The sequence below is a fragment of the Chiloscyllium plagiosum genome, chromosome 44 (assembly GCF_004010195.1).
Source record: "Chiloscyllium plagiosum isolate BGI_BamShark_2017 chromosome 44, ASM401019v2, whole genome shotgun sequence".
Classification (NCBI taxonomy): Eukaryota; Metazoa; Chordata; class Chondrichthyes; order Orectolobiformes; family Hemiscylliidae; genus Chiloscyllium; species Chiloscyllium plagiosum.
Genome location: NC_057753.1, coordinates 598,033 through 612,844, shown reverse-complemented (window position 1 = coordinate 612,844; position 14,812 = coordinate 598,033). Strand labels below are relative to the sequence as shown.

The 14,812-nt window shown below is 40.9% G+C and overlaps 1 gene segment (V, D, J or C); it reads right to left on the bottom strand.

Annotated features, from left to right (window-relative positions):
- Positions 1-11,393: 11,393 nt before the first annotated feature.
- The window catches only part of LOC122543616, a 39,006-nt gene continuing 35,587 nt past the window's right edge, over positions 11,394-14,812 (bottom strand). Inside the window, 1 exon segment of the C gene segment in view lies at positions 11,394-13,044. Coding sequence covers positions 13,036-13,044 — 9 coding nt within the window.

Sequence of the window (14,812 nt, the reverse complement as noted above, 5' to 3'; positions counted from 1 at the left end):
TGAACAGTAACCCACCCAAACTCACTCCCCTACATTTAACCCTAACTAATGCACCTAACACTGTGGGCAATGTAGCATGGCCAATTCACCTGACCTGCACATCTTTGGATTGTGGGAGGAAACCAGAGCACGCGAAGGAAAGCCACGCAGACACAGGGAGAATGTGCAAACTCCACACAGACAGTTGACCGAGGGGGGAATCAAACCCAGGTCCCTGGTGCTGTAAGGCAGCAGTGCTAACCACGGAATCACCGTGCCATCCAATTCTGTTTTGTTCACAAAATGGAGACATCAGCACTTTTCGCCAAACTCTAATTGCCCACTATTTGGATGGCTCATGTGGCAATTCGAGAACAACTTTAGAAAATGCCTGCGCAGTTTGTATAAGGCCGAGGAGATTTTGTTTAATGAAGTGGGATCTTAATGAACCAGTGTTTTTTTTAAGATATGGTCCCATGGTCGCTATTGCTAAGAGCAATTCCAGATTTGTTAATGAACTTTCAATTCCAGCAGCAACTGTGGTGCGATATCAACTGAGTTCACCAACCTGGATATCTGGATTAATAGTCTAATCACGTTCTCATTCTGCCACTTCAGTGTACATTTTGATGGCTGTAAATATGGAAGTCCTACGAATGATGTCGAAGGACGAAAATTGAAGAAATATTTTGAACGTGCAAGATGATCGGAGTTATTCAAGGAGACAGATTCAGTCGTCACATTGACATGTAACAAAGGAAATAATAACATTTTCAGCAACTTGTGAGCAGAGAGAGTCGACTGAAATTTCAAAGTGGCAAGAAACCAGTCGTTGTAGTGGAGTCAATAATGCTTGGAGAAAGCTCGGTTTCCATTGGGATACTGATACTCTGAATCCTGGTTTTGCATCGGACAATGGCCAAAGAGAAGAGTGGATTAGGGAATTCTGAAACTAATGTTTTGGCAGGAACAGAAAACATTGGTTTTGGTGGTCTCTGTACTGTTTCATTGTTGGAGCTCCTGCTCGTCCACTCATAGTATCATACAAGCATTATTCAGAGAGAAGCCGCCGATTCAAAATAAAAGCTGTTCAGGCAGAGCCAGGTGCCATCAACACACGTGTGAAATCTTGATTTGTAGATCATCTAGGAGTAAATGATTAAAACAACAGTAAAGGACGTAAAACGTTGGGCACCAGTCGTATTGCACTGCTCACATATCACACTGGATAGTATGCATAATTGAATCAAGTGTAAAATAATCTTTGCAAAATACCGGTATGGAAGTCTTCAGATTTTGTTTCTGCATGATTTGCAATTATCAAAGCCACTTCAACAATTCTGTCTTGCTCTAGTAATGCCAGTGAACCATTCATGAGATTTTCAGAATATGCACATCAGACACAGTTGCTCAGATTTTGGCGTAAAAGGTTAAATACATCTCCAGGAAACTATTCTGTAGACAGCTCAGATAATGAACAGGACTTAAAGCTGTAAATTAGAACATGTCAAACATTAACTAACGTTGGTTTTGCCATCGGAATTATTTTGAATTTTAATTAATTTGCAGCTGAAGGCCGTGTCGGGCGAAAGAGGAGTAGCTGGTTCCCCTGTATCGCGCTGCTGCAGTGAGTCTTAGTCTACTAGTATTGGAACTAGAACATTTTCTCTCCTGCGGTCCACTGGGCTGTAGTACCCTGGATCTGAAAGTGCGTAGTTAGTCGTCCAGCCGACGTAAATTTCTGCAGGATAAGAGCAGGACAGCCGTCTTCTCTGCGTTAATCTCGGCTGTGGATGAGATCAGAATGTAAAATTCATGAGGACGCATTTCATCAACTGTCAAAAGAACAATACTTTGCTGAGTCCGTTGTTTGTGCAGATTTCACAATTGTTGTTGTTTCTCATAGTATACGTATGGAGGTGTAGAATTGTCTTCTACGTCAAAGACTTACACATAACTCCAATTGTTCATCGATGAAACTCATGCTTAATTTTGGTAGCTTTACCTCCTTCTCATGTTCAATTACCAGAAGGTAGAGTCGATCAGCTTTAAAGAAAATGACAGTAACTGACGGGATGCAATCATTTGTAGCATATTCAGATTAATATTTACAGAATGAACAAGGTCAAAATTATAATGTTGCATATTCCTATTTATATGGGCAAATTATGTGGAGAGTGAATGATTTGTTATAACAGTAGCTCATTTTACTTGCCACTGAACCCCAACTAAGCTGCACATTCTTTGACGCTATGGGCAAATGACATGGCTAATTCACCCAATCTGCAAATCTCTGGACTGTGCGAGGAAATCTACGTCGACATGTGGAGAACGCGCAAATTTCACATAGATACTCGCCCGAGGAATAGGAACTAATTTCCTGATACTGTGAGGCAACGGTGCTCACCACTGAACTACTGAGTCCCCGTGCCAAGAGTGTCGGGTGAAATATTTGATGCCACACTGCACCGGGGACCCGAGTTGGATTCCTGGCTTAGACAAGCGTCTGTTTGGAGTTTGTAAGCCTCCCGGTGTCTATGAGCATTTCTATGCTATCTAAATATCTGCATGTTAAGTAGATTTGCCATGCAGAAAATTTTCGTGTCGTGTGCAGGTTAGATTGGTTAGCAATATTTAAAAGAAAAATACTGTTTGGTGACAAGGTGTGGGTGGATTTGGATGGAATGTTCTCCAGGTTCGTGCAGACTCAATGGGATCAATGGTTAGCAATGCTAACTCAGAGCACCAGGGAACTTGTTTTGATTCCAGATTGGGTGACAAACTGTGTGGAGTTTCCGCGTCGTAGTATGTCTGCGTGACTTTCCTCCAGTGCTCTGGCCCAAGAGAAATTTTTGGCTGATATTGGTATTTCATAGTTTTTCCCAATCCGCTACCATTACTTGATGCTTGCTCACAGTGATGAATTTGCTTCCATTCCACTGAGGATTTCTAGTTGCCACTTACTCTTACTCTTCCGTTCTCTTACTCCTATCTACTTGGAAGAATGTAGTAATGTCTTCTAAGTCGCTGCAGATGATTTCACACACAATGGTTGCTGTCTGTTTTGGCCAACTCCTTTTAATGAAATTGTTCATTGTGTTGACAGAAATGTCCGTCTCATGGCAAACACCGAAAAATAATCAGGAATAGATATGTATTACAACAGTTCCAAGATGTGTAAAAACGTTATGGATATTATTGCGAGTTTTCTGTCGTTATATCTGGTTATGTAATTCTCCCTATCTTGAATGAAGTGGTGTAACATTTTCAGCAATATATTTGGTGATCTTTCCGCCAATTTGGAGTTTCTGGAATAAAATGTGAAGTGACAGTTTCCATGCTGATGTTGCAAATGTTCATTGATTAAACTAACTGTAATTGTTCAGTTTTTGGCTTTATGGCCTATGTGAGCTAGATCAAGTGTGAATTCTTAAAATTGACTGACAGTCTCACCCATTCCAGTGCCGAAATGAAGCTGTCTTAACCAGCCAATCCAAAAAAGTGGATACAAAGCATCACATCTGTAGATTTCGTGCATCCTTCGGCACATGTTTCTTGTCACTTTACAACAGTGAGACATGTTTGGAAATGTACCGTATTAACTATTCTGTTACTTGGTTCTCAGGAGAAAAAAGGCTGTCGAAACAATTAAAATGCATCCCCAATATGTTTTAAAGTGAGAATCACGAGGAAATATTTAATATTAGGTACACAAACTTTATCCAAATACGATGGATGTTCAGAGTGCTAATATTAACGCCAAGAAGATCAGATGCAGCAACAGAGGTAGATTATTAGCTCTTCCAGTCTGCTCCGGTTATTCAATGTAGCCACTGTTGATTCTCAACTCCATTTTCTTGCCTTTTTCCATTCCATTACTGATCGAAACGTCTATCAATTCCAAATACCTGTCATCACAAGATTCATTACAAATTGAATTTCAACCTCTGTCTTCTCTTCTCCCTGTCCTCGGCTCCTGTAGTGTGAACGCTTCATACCGTGTTTAAAAATATTTCACCAGATTCTTCCAATAGTCTCCGATTTGTAAACCACATTTGAATGCCCGTACACTCCCTGTTGTATCCCACGTCATTTGTTGCGTATTTCCTTCATTGACTACGCGATTCTTGTCGAGATTAACTTCAACTTTGAAATGTTATTGATGGTGCTTAATCACCTTCAATGCTGCCCCATTATTATTTTTCTATGGAAATTTCGCCAACCTCTTCCGAAAATCCCAAATCTGCATTCCTTGGATTTCAGACTATTGCATCTTTGATATCTTAGAACTGGTGACAGATGTGTCTGAAAATACGTTTTGGCTTCACCCTCGAATTAATATTATCTGCGAGACTGTGATCTTATTTCCAAATAGGCCTGAAGGATTTAAAGACATTACTTGCAATTATAAGTGGGTGAGTGAAACATAATGAATGGAACAAAATGGAAATTCTTAATTTATAAATAAAATAAACTGTTCTTGAACTGGGCAAAGAAAAGTTACTTGAGAGTTCAGAAGCAGATTCTGTGTTGTTAAAATAGATTATCGAGGAGACACTACATTGTTGGCTGCATCCAAAACCAAGCAATTACCATGGAGGAAAGAATGGCGCAAATTTGTTTTAACTTACAAAAGTAAGACTCAGAAGTATATGGTTCCTACTCTTTCCATGCTTTCTTTCTCACTAACTGTCTCTCTCTCTCTCTCTCTCCTTCTCGCTCACACTGTCTCTTTTGCACACCAGCACAGTTTTTCCTTTCGACCTCCAGTTTTCACTGTTTCCCTCTGACTCTCTCCACCTTTTTCTCATTGCTTGCCATCCTTTAAACCATACCTCGAGTTTTCACCCACCCTCTCAGTACCCATCTACGATCAATCTCCTCTCGCTCTATCTCTCAAGTCTGTCGCTTTCTCCTTCATGCCCTTTCTGCATTAAACAAGCAACTTTCTTAGAGCTGACAGTACGTTCCGTCCAAATATCTATGCGTGGTATGTATTGCAATGTGGCAGCGGGAAGTGCGCGTGAATAGAATGTTTTTTTCAGCTAGTACATGATTATACACGCACACCAGCTCACCACTTCTTTTAATTTGGAAGAAACACATTCAATGCAAAAGAGCTTACAGGCCTCCTCCGGAATATTCAGGATCCTCTCCCCCTCCCCGCCCCACCATTGTCCAAACAATTGTAAAGAATGAGCGCTCTTGTTGTGAAGTGCCAGTGTTCATGCCTTTGAATCAGGAAGCTCAGAGGCCAAGTCCAATTTGCTCAAGGGGTTTGTCATAATACCTGTGAACAGTTTAATGAGGAAATTCCTACAACAATGTGAAGAGATATCTCGAAACCAGCAGGTCCTAGTTGAAGTCCCACCTGCTCCAGAGGTGCAGATTAGCATCTTTGAATAGCTTGATTGAATAAGTTGAAATGAATGTGTAAAGTATCACGCTCTTGTCGCACAAAAGCTGTGGGTTCAAATCGATTCAATTCCTCGTTTCAAATTCCACCTGCTGGTGTTTAATCATATCTCTGTAGATTTAAATTAACGTATTCAAATAGGTACCTCTGAACCAGAAGGCTCGGGTGCAAAAAATAATTCTTTTGAATGTGGGCAATAGCATAACTGAACAGGTTGATTCGAAAACATAGACAAAATATATTTAGAGCCTTGCAGTACAGTGATAGTGAGAGAAAGTAAGGACTGCAGATGCTGGAGATAAGTGCCGAAAAATGTGTTGCTGGAAAAGCGCAGCAGGTCAGGCAGCATCCAAGGAGCAGGAGAATCGACGTTTCGGAAATAACCCCAGAATTCCTGAAGAAGGGCTTATGCCCGAAACGTTGATTCTCCTGCTCCTTGGATGCTGCCTGACCTGTTGCACTTTTCTAGCAACACATTTTTCGGTACAGTGATAGTGTCCCTATCTCTGGGATGTTGAGGCCTGAGTTCAGCTCTGTCTGCTCCAGAGGTGTGTAATATCATCTCTGAAACTAAGCAGATAAAACAATGCAAAGCAGGATTGCTTGTGGGGAATAAAAACTGTTCAGTTGTCTCAAAGAGCACTTTCGGTTGGGAATGGTACTGTTTGTGATGATTCTGCGGGCTGCAGTGCTCATTGACCGGCCTTGAGCGTTGTCAATGGCCTTTTTATTTATGACAGTCTGTTTAGGGATCCTATATCCATGCTGGGATCTTTACTGATCGTATGCGTTAATGATTGAATATGAACATAGAAGCACTAATTAGATTGTTTTTGGATGACTCGACAATTGTTGATGTCGTTGGTAGTGAGCAGAACTGTCTCGGAGCAGAGTCTAATATTGATAATCTGGGAAATCGGGTGGAACAGTGACAGATGAAATTTAATTCTAAGTAATGGGACTTGATGCATTTCGGGAGATTGCAAAATGGAAAGACATGTATCACGAATCATGCAACCCGAGGTAACACTGAGGAACACAGGGAGCTTGGTATATACGTCTATAGATCACTGAAGTTGCATGGACATTTGCAGTGGTAAACAAGGAATATGGGACGCTTGCCCTCAAAGACCAAGGCGTAGAACAATAGGAGAACCTAAGTATTGCTACAGCTTTAGAAGAGAAATTACTTAGATCAGAGATAGAATATTGTGTTCAGTTCTGGTTGTCACACTGCAAAAAGGATCTCAAAACAGTTGACAGGAGGTATACCGAGATTCGCCAGGATGTTAGTTGGCATGAAAGTCATGAGGAGAGACTGAACAGGCAGGGCTTGTCTGCGGGAGAGCAATTTGATGACGCTGTGAGGCAGAAGTGCTAATCACTGAGCCACCGTGCCGCCCCAACATGTGAAATTATGAGATTTTATTTTCTCTATGGTCCGCGTACTTAACACCATATGGCATAAATGCAAAATGACGAGTAAGCGGCTTGAAGTTGTTCTGAGATCAATTTCTTCTACCCAGAGGGTGTAGGAATATGTAATATTGGCCTGAGAGGGTGGTGGAGGCAGTCTCATAACACTTAAGAATCATTCCAGGGCACAGAAGGCTGTGCAACAAGTGCAGTTCAAAGGGATTTGTGCAGTTTGGTGTTTGTCTAGTCTCAGCACTAACTATTTTATTATTTTAAAGGTAAATATAACGCGTTGCATTCCAGAGACAATTCGGTAGGTAGACCTTCCGAAATTAAAATACAACACAAACTTTATTCATTCACTGTCGTTGAAATGCAACAAAATAAAGACAGAATTGCTTTATAACAGAACAATAGCAAACTTAACAGAATAATAAATATAGTAAGTATTGCCAATTGATTTTTCCATTATACTAACGTCTTTGGTGATTGCGCAGGAACACGACAAGAGTTTAGCTGTGCATTGTTTTCTGAATGGCAATGTATCGGCCAATCACAGTTGAATTGCTAAGCAACCAGCACACTTTTCACACCTATACATGGGCAATGTATGGATGTTGGGATCAGACACTACATAAAATATATTTATTGTGTCGGCATAATTAACTAACCTATCTTCTTGTTGGATCGTACAAGAATAAGCTAGCAGTAGTTTTAACTATACATAGGCCATTCTGGAGTGAACTTGGAAACAATTATGACACACACTGTGCTATTAACTCTCGAAAGCTAATGGTTACTGGCAAGTTAAGCTTTTCCAATGAGATAGGTGGATATGTGTTAACAACGGTGACAGGGTATATAGAATTAAGGTTTTTGAACTTTTCTGCCAGACGTTATTTGCGATCTAAATGAACAGAATTACTGTCTATGCAATCTGAGATGTCTCCTCCTGTTCCTCAGACATGCAATAGCTAGCGTTAGTCTCTAAGTGGAGTAAAATGCAGTGACATAAACCCATTCTCCTTTACAGAAGTGCACCACGATAACAAAGTATAAACTGGTTTCTGATCATGTTGCACAGTGTAACTTTCTGTCGAAATTCCATTAAATACGGCTTAGTTTCGAAGTAAGGAAAGGTCGTGGCTTTAAGTTATCACCTGAGATTAAAAAAACTGAACAATTTCAATTGAGTTGCGCTGTTTTATTACTCAATTGAAATCGCCAGTTTGACTGTGGTAAGTGAGGGAAGAAATCGTACATGGCAAATTTGCTGACAGGTTTTCGTTTGTCATCTATAATTAGAAAAATGCAGTTTGGTGAAACTGGACAAAGACTCTCATAATCTGACCATCATACCAATCAGGGACATAGTATGGAAGATTCAACGTCATTGTTTCTGGAATGTATTCCCATCGTTTTAAGGCTATTGAAATTAATGTTACCCATTCGGTTGTTTTGCACGTGTGTTACTGGGCTCTGTAAGATGTTAACATCACTTCTCTGAAGCCCAATGTTATGTCACTTATGCCCATTTTCCGCTAAAAAATGGTAGGCATGTGTAACGTTGACGATTTTGCATGAAATATAATGGACGATCACTTTGACCTATTCCAATAACGTTGATGATACTTGAATGAATGCATCGCCAATAACTATCGAAAATCACTGACTCAAATTTGATTTCGTAGGCTGATACCACTTGAATCTCTTAATGTTTCGATACAAGAGCTGTTGAACCATTTACCATGCTCAGGAAATGCATGAAATGAAGATATTGTTGCAAACGTTATTATGTTGGAAACAGCTGACATGAGGCCTGCCTTGAAACTAGACTTAAGGCAGTAAGGAATTTCATTAAGAATGAACTACTTAATAATGTCACGAAATCTTTGGACTCTCAGCTTTCTTATCATGGCAAGATATGCCACCGAAAATTCACGATTTGTCTAAGGCTACTGAAGACTGACAATGTGGCTAATTGCAGTAACACTGTGGAGTGAAATCTCATACAATTGTTCACAAGACATTGTAAAAACACTTTTAAATATCGTCTCGGGACCATTGCTATCTCAGTCAGGCCAAATTTATTGATCAGAACCTTCAGCTTTGGGAAGGCAGGAATTTCCCACTGCAGAATATAAAATCTCTGTGTTCTCCCATTGATAAACACAATTGCACTCATACAACGTAAATTAATAAATTAAACACAATACGTAATATCCAGTCGAACGTGTGGTGTTGGAAAATTACTGTAAGTCAGGCAGCAGCTGAGGAGCAGGAGGCTCAAAGTTTCGGGCAAACGCTCTTCAACAGTATTTGGGCAATGAGCCGATGGGGTGGAGGGATAGATGGGAGGGAGGTTGGCTGGGTGAACTGTAGCTGACAGTGTGATGCATAGACGAACATAGGGGTAATGGTGATAGCTCAGAGAGGAGGGCAGACAGATCAGACCAGTTATGACCGTACTGCTGATTTGGATGTTTGCAACAGGGATAAGGTGGGGGAGCGGAAAAGAGGAAACTGGTAAAATCCACATTGATGCCGTGTGGTTGTAGGGTCCCAAGACAGAAGATGTGGCGTTCTTCCTCCATGCGTCGGGTGGTTAAGGAGTGGCGATGGACAAGGCCCAGGACCTGAATGCCCTTGGTGGAATGGGAGAGGTGTTGATGTGTTCGGCCGTGGGGCAGTGGTGTTGGTTGCTTTCGGTGTCCTGGAGATGTTATCTGAAGTGCTCTGCAAGTAGGCCTCCTGTCATTCCAATGTCGAGGAGACAAACTCGGGAGCAACGGACAGAGTAAACAACATGTGTAGAAACGCAGGTAAAACTCTGATGAATGTGGAAGGCTCCTTTGGAGCGTTGGTCGGAGGTGAGAGGGTAGGTGTGGGTGCAAGTTTTGCAATTCCTGCGTTGACACGGGAAGGTGCCGGGAGAGGAAGGTGAGTTGGAGGGGGGTGGAATTGGCAAGGGAGTTGCAGAGGGAACGGTCTTTCTGGAAAGTGGATGGGGTGGGGAGGGATATTTATCTCTGTTAGTGGGGTTCATTTGTTCGTGATGGAAATGCAGGAGAATGATGAAATGTGTACAGAGGTTGGTGGGGTTGAACGTGAGGACCGGGGGGATATCTGTCTTTGTTGCAGTTGGAGGGGTGGGGTGATCGAGAGGTCCGAGAAATGGATGAGATGCGTTGGAGAGCATCCTCAATCACATGGAATGGAAAGTTGTTGACTTCAAAAACAGAGGCCATCTGGTTTGTTCTGTGGTGGAACTGGTTCTCCTGGGAGCAGATGCAGCAGAGGCGGAACAAGTGGGAATAAGTGTTAGGGATTTTACAGCAGGCAAATTGGGAGGTGATTTAGTCCAGGGAGCAGTGGGAGTTGATAGGTTTGTAGGTGATGTCAGTCTTGAGTCAGTCACCGTTAATGGAGGTGCAGATGTCCTGCAAGGGCGGGGGGGGGGAGGTTGGGCATCTGAGATGGTCCAGGTGAAATTCAGGTCAGGGCGAAATGTGTCAGTGAAGTTGACAAACTGTTCAACCTCGTCGTGGGAGCTCGAGGTGGTTCTGATACACTCATCAATGTGGCGGAGGAAAAGGTGGCAAATGGAACCAGTGAAACTGTAGAACATAACCGACGAAGAGACAGACATTGCTGTGGCCCATGCGGGTGCCCATGGCTACCCCTTTGTCTGGAGAAAGTGGGAGGATTCAAAAAAGAAATTATTCACGGTGAGGGTCAGTTCAGCCAAATGAATGGGAGTGTTCGTGGAAGGCGACTAGTGGAGATATCTGTAGAGGCAGAAATGGAGGGCTTGGAGGCCTTCGTCATGGCAGATGGAGTTCTATTGTCCCTATGGACGACCATGGTGAAAATGAGGCTTCGGGGACCAGGGAAGCGAAAGTCTTGGAGGAGTTGGAAGGCGTGGATGGTGTCCAAATGTATGTGGGGAGTTCCTAGACCAGAAGAATAGGACAGTCAGTAGGTATGTGGAGATTAGTTCAGTTGGACAGGAGCAGACTGAGATGATCGGGCAGCAAGGGTAGTCAAGTTTATGGACCTTGGGTAGTAATTTCCAGTGCCAAGGTATCAAGATCTGCTGATTAGTCTTCAATAATTGATTCATTCATTACTGAATAGCGTTTCTGATTCATTACAGATAGATGTAATTCTTACTGTCTTTCATGAAGACTTTAGAACTGAAGACTAGATTCCGTTGATGATTAATATCTGTGGCAGTAATTCAATGACGTTTTATCCCTCATCTTTGTTGCATGATAATTATCAAGCCTCGTTGCTCTACTCTGCATAAATGCAAGGACATACATTGCAAGGGATCAAACAGTGCTTGCCAATACCCCTTCAATTCAGTTAACATCCTGACATACTTTTGCAGTCCCCTATTTAACAGAGATTGTAGCAGATAAAAACGTATGATCTCGCAAGGACGGTTTATAGATGGGCAATAAGGTTTGATAGTGTCAATGCTTCCCACTTTACAGGATTGAGTTTCAATTCAATCTGACGATTGTTACGGCCAGCAAACTTTGAAAGTAAAGGAATAAAGCTCTGCACATCGGTTGCTTAATTAAAAACTGATTTTATTTGCAAAAGGAAAATCATTTATGAGGCGAACATATGTGAATACTGACGTAATCAGTGGAACGGACTGAATAACATTACATTTTGAAAACATGTTAGATTGAAGGTCAGGATTTCAACAACATATAAATGATTGGCAATATGGAGTAGATATTTCACACCAATGCCTTAACAGAATATGAAGGCAATAGCTAAATTATATTACAACAGTGACATCTATTCTTGGCAGCATTTCATTTCTACAGTTTGCACAAATGTAGAACAGTTTCAACTGTTTCTGACACTTTCTTTATTTTGAAAATCATAAGAATTGCTGTCTTGTCAATAAAATTAACTCAAAGACTTGAAAACACATGTGGGAATAGAGTGAAGGTACTGTGCAAGCAAAAGAGCTTACAAGGGTTTGAATGGCTCATTAATTTCAAGAATGAATTTCTGATCAACTCAAAACAGAATGTATTCTCTTACATGTAATCACTTTCATTGCAACTTGGAAGGTTTGCAGCAAAATAAACAGCACAGAAATCAGTCATTTAATTATTAACTGTGATGTTACACAGTATCTGGTACCAATTAGACTTCCTTTGTTTTTGTTAGTAGAGAGAGACAATGAATTATTTGAACTCTGTTTGAAAATAGCCCTTCATGAGATTGCTTTAGTGCGCCTATTGTCTCATAACAACAATGTTTCTGGGAATTCGTAACCATTGTTTGAAATAAGCAATTATATTTGAACACATTTCCACATATGTGGTATTACGGGTAGTAATGGCAGCGTACAGCGTCCATTGAATTTCTATGAGAATGTGAAATCCTGTGACTTTTTTAAGGTGGAATCAAATTGTATGCTACACTCAAGAATTTTGATTAAGTGTTCTCTGGGCTCTGTATCTCGAAATATCCTGAAGATATTCTCAATCGTTCCCTCTGCTGGTTCTAGCAAACGAAGCGATTGCTCAAACTCAGCACTGATAGCCTTATCACTTCGCAAATAGAAATGCTGATCAGAGGAAATGTCGGCTGTCACTGTCAGATAATTAATGACAACAGTGGGGAAAAAACATTGATACTGGTAGATTTGTTTCCAAGACTTGGAAAATGCATTTTCTATTTCTTCTATAGTAATGACTCGACATTCTGTCAAATTAATAGGCTTTTTATCTATCTAATGCTCTTGGGTGAGAATTCTATACTTGATCGCGTGCCTGTTTGGAAGGTTTCTCTGGTTACTTTTCTCAAAGATGTATTGAACACATCTCTAGCAGGTGAGTAACATAGGATGCACTTCATTTTTTTCAAAATGTTGCCGAAAATTGGCAACTTTCAAAGATTCGTCTTCAGCTTATTCAAATGGGGAAAAGTGATTTCCTCAGCTTGTAGCAGTTTCTTTAACACCAACACTTAAAAAAGAAAGCGTGAAGGCAAACGTTAATGACCAAGAATATGCAAGTAGTTCTCATTCCTGAGTTGAGATCACATAAGAATACACGTTGAAGTGATACCGTGGAAGGGCCGATATGATTGAGAGCAAAAATCAATTCAATGCCATTTCTAATCAGCATCTGATGGAGCTTCGTACACAAGCTTTCAATGAAATCAGAAGTAATTGTTTTCAGCAGTGATGGTCAGTTCACCTGCAGAGAGCAAAAGTCCAATAATTACGAGAAGAAAATCTATAAAAACGTTTAATATTCTGAAGCATACACAAAAGGCAAAACGCAGACTATCATTGTGAAATCGAATGGTATGTTTTGTGATCTGGAAAGGATTGACAAAACTCCATGCCCAGGTAACCTCAACTCTGTTAGACGTTTCTTCAAGTATGCAACGGACAAAGAGAAATGTGGACTTGGAAGAAAAATAAATGAAGCATAGATTCATGTTTTGTAGAGGAGATTAAGTTCAGTAGCATAGCAAATACTGCGCAGAGAAATTCTCTGGCAATTTAGCAAATCAAACGAGTACAAGGAAATAAAGTTAGATCACGGCCCGTGTGGGCAAATGTAAGAAAAAAGCAAATTACTGCGGATGCTGGAATCTGAAACCAAAAAAAAGAGAAAATGCTGGAAAATCCCAGCAAGTCTGGCAGCATCTGTAAGGAGAGAAGAAAGCTGTCGTTTCGAGTCTAACTGACCCTTTCTCAAAGCTTAAAAAAAGGGAGAATAAGAGAGGTATTTATACTATTTACACTATCATTATCACCTCTTTGTTGCTACCTTTGCTTCTGGAGCCATATCTGTGCGCAATCAGGTCCCGGACCTGCCCGTAGCTTGCCACTTCAACACACAATCCTGCTCCCATGCCCACATGTCTGTCCTTGGCCTGCTGCAATGTTCCAGTGAAGCTCAACACAAACTGGAGGAACAGCAGTTCACCTTCCGACTAGGCCCGTTACAGCCTGCCGGTCTCAACATTGAATTCAACACCATCAGATGATTGTCCCTTCTCGACCCCTCTGTTTTCATTCTGCTCCATAATTTCATTTCATTTATTTTATTTATCTTTTTTTCTATTTTTTCACTGTTATGTACCTCTTATTTCTTGATTGTCTCTCTTGCTCTCGCTCCCCCATTCACAGCTCCTAATCTCCCTATAATCTCTCTATGCACTGTCATTATCGCCTCTTTATTGCTACCTTTGCTTCTCTCAGCCTAGTATAAATACCTCCCTATTTCTCCCCTTTTTTAGCTTTGACAAAGGGTCATTTAGACCCGAAACGTCAGCTCTTTTCTCTTCTCACAGATGCTGCCAAATTTGCTGAGATTTTCCAGCATTTTCTCTCTTTTGGCAAAGGTTGTTTACAGTTGGCGAAGACGGTTCAAATTTGATTACAAAACATCAGCAAATTCTGAGTTCCTGTTAATAAATTAATTGAATTAATTTTCACTCGATGCCATCATCCTGCCTGCAACTTGGAATGGCCTCACTGAAAACCGTGCTTGCAGTTGACAAAGTGACCGCCGGTGCAGTAATGCTGGGGCAATTACGTGTTTCAGAGGCCAGTTGAGGACAAAATGTAAAAGTGCACTCTGCAGCATATATCGACAATCTGCCGAGAATCAAGTTTCTAAAGTTAGAGTGGGAAATTCCAGGAGAAACAGTATTCAATGTTCTAGCAAAGTTGGAAAAATGAACTGACGGGACCATATGTCTGTGTGTGTTATTTAAGCACAAGAGATTAAACATAAAATTATAATAAGGCCCTTGACTATTCCTTGAAAATCTCAAAACAAAATCTATGAATCTTCTTCTCCATTTCAATTGGGTGCCCCGTGTAATGAGGCTTTCACCTACTTGCGAAGCAACCAATTGTCATGCAGGATTTCTTTTCTCAGCCAAAGCATTTTCATTAATGAAAAAGCTAAATATCTGTGGATACTCGAAATCAAAAACAAATTTTGA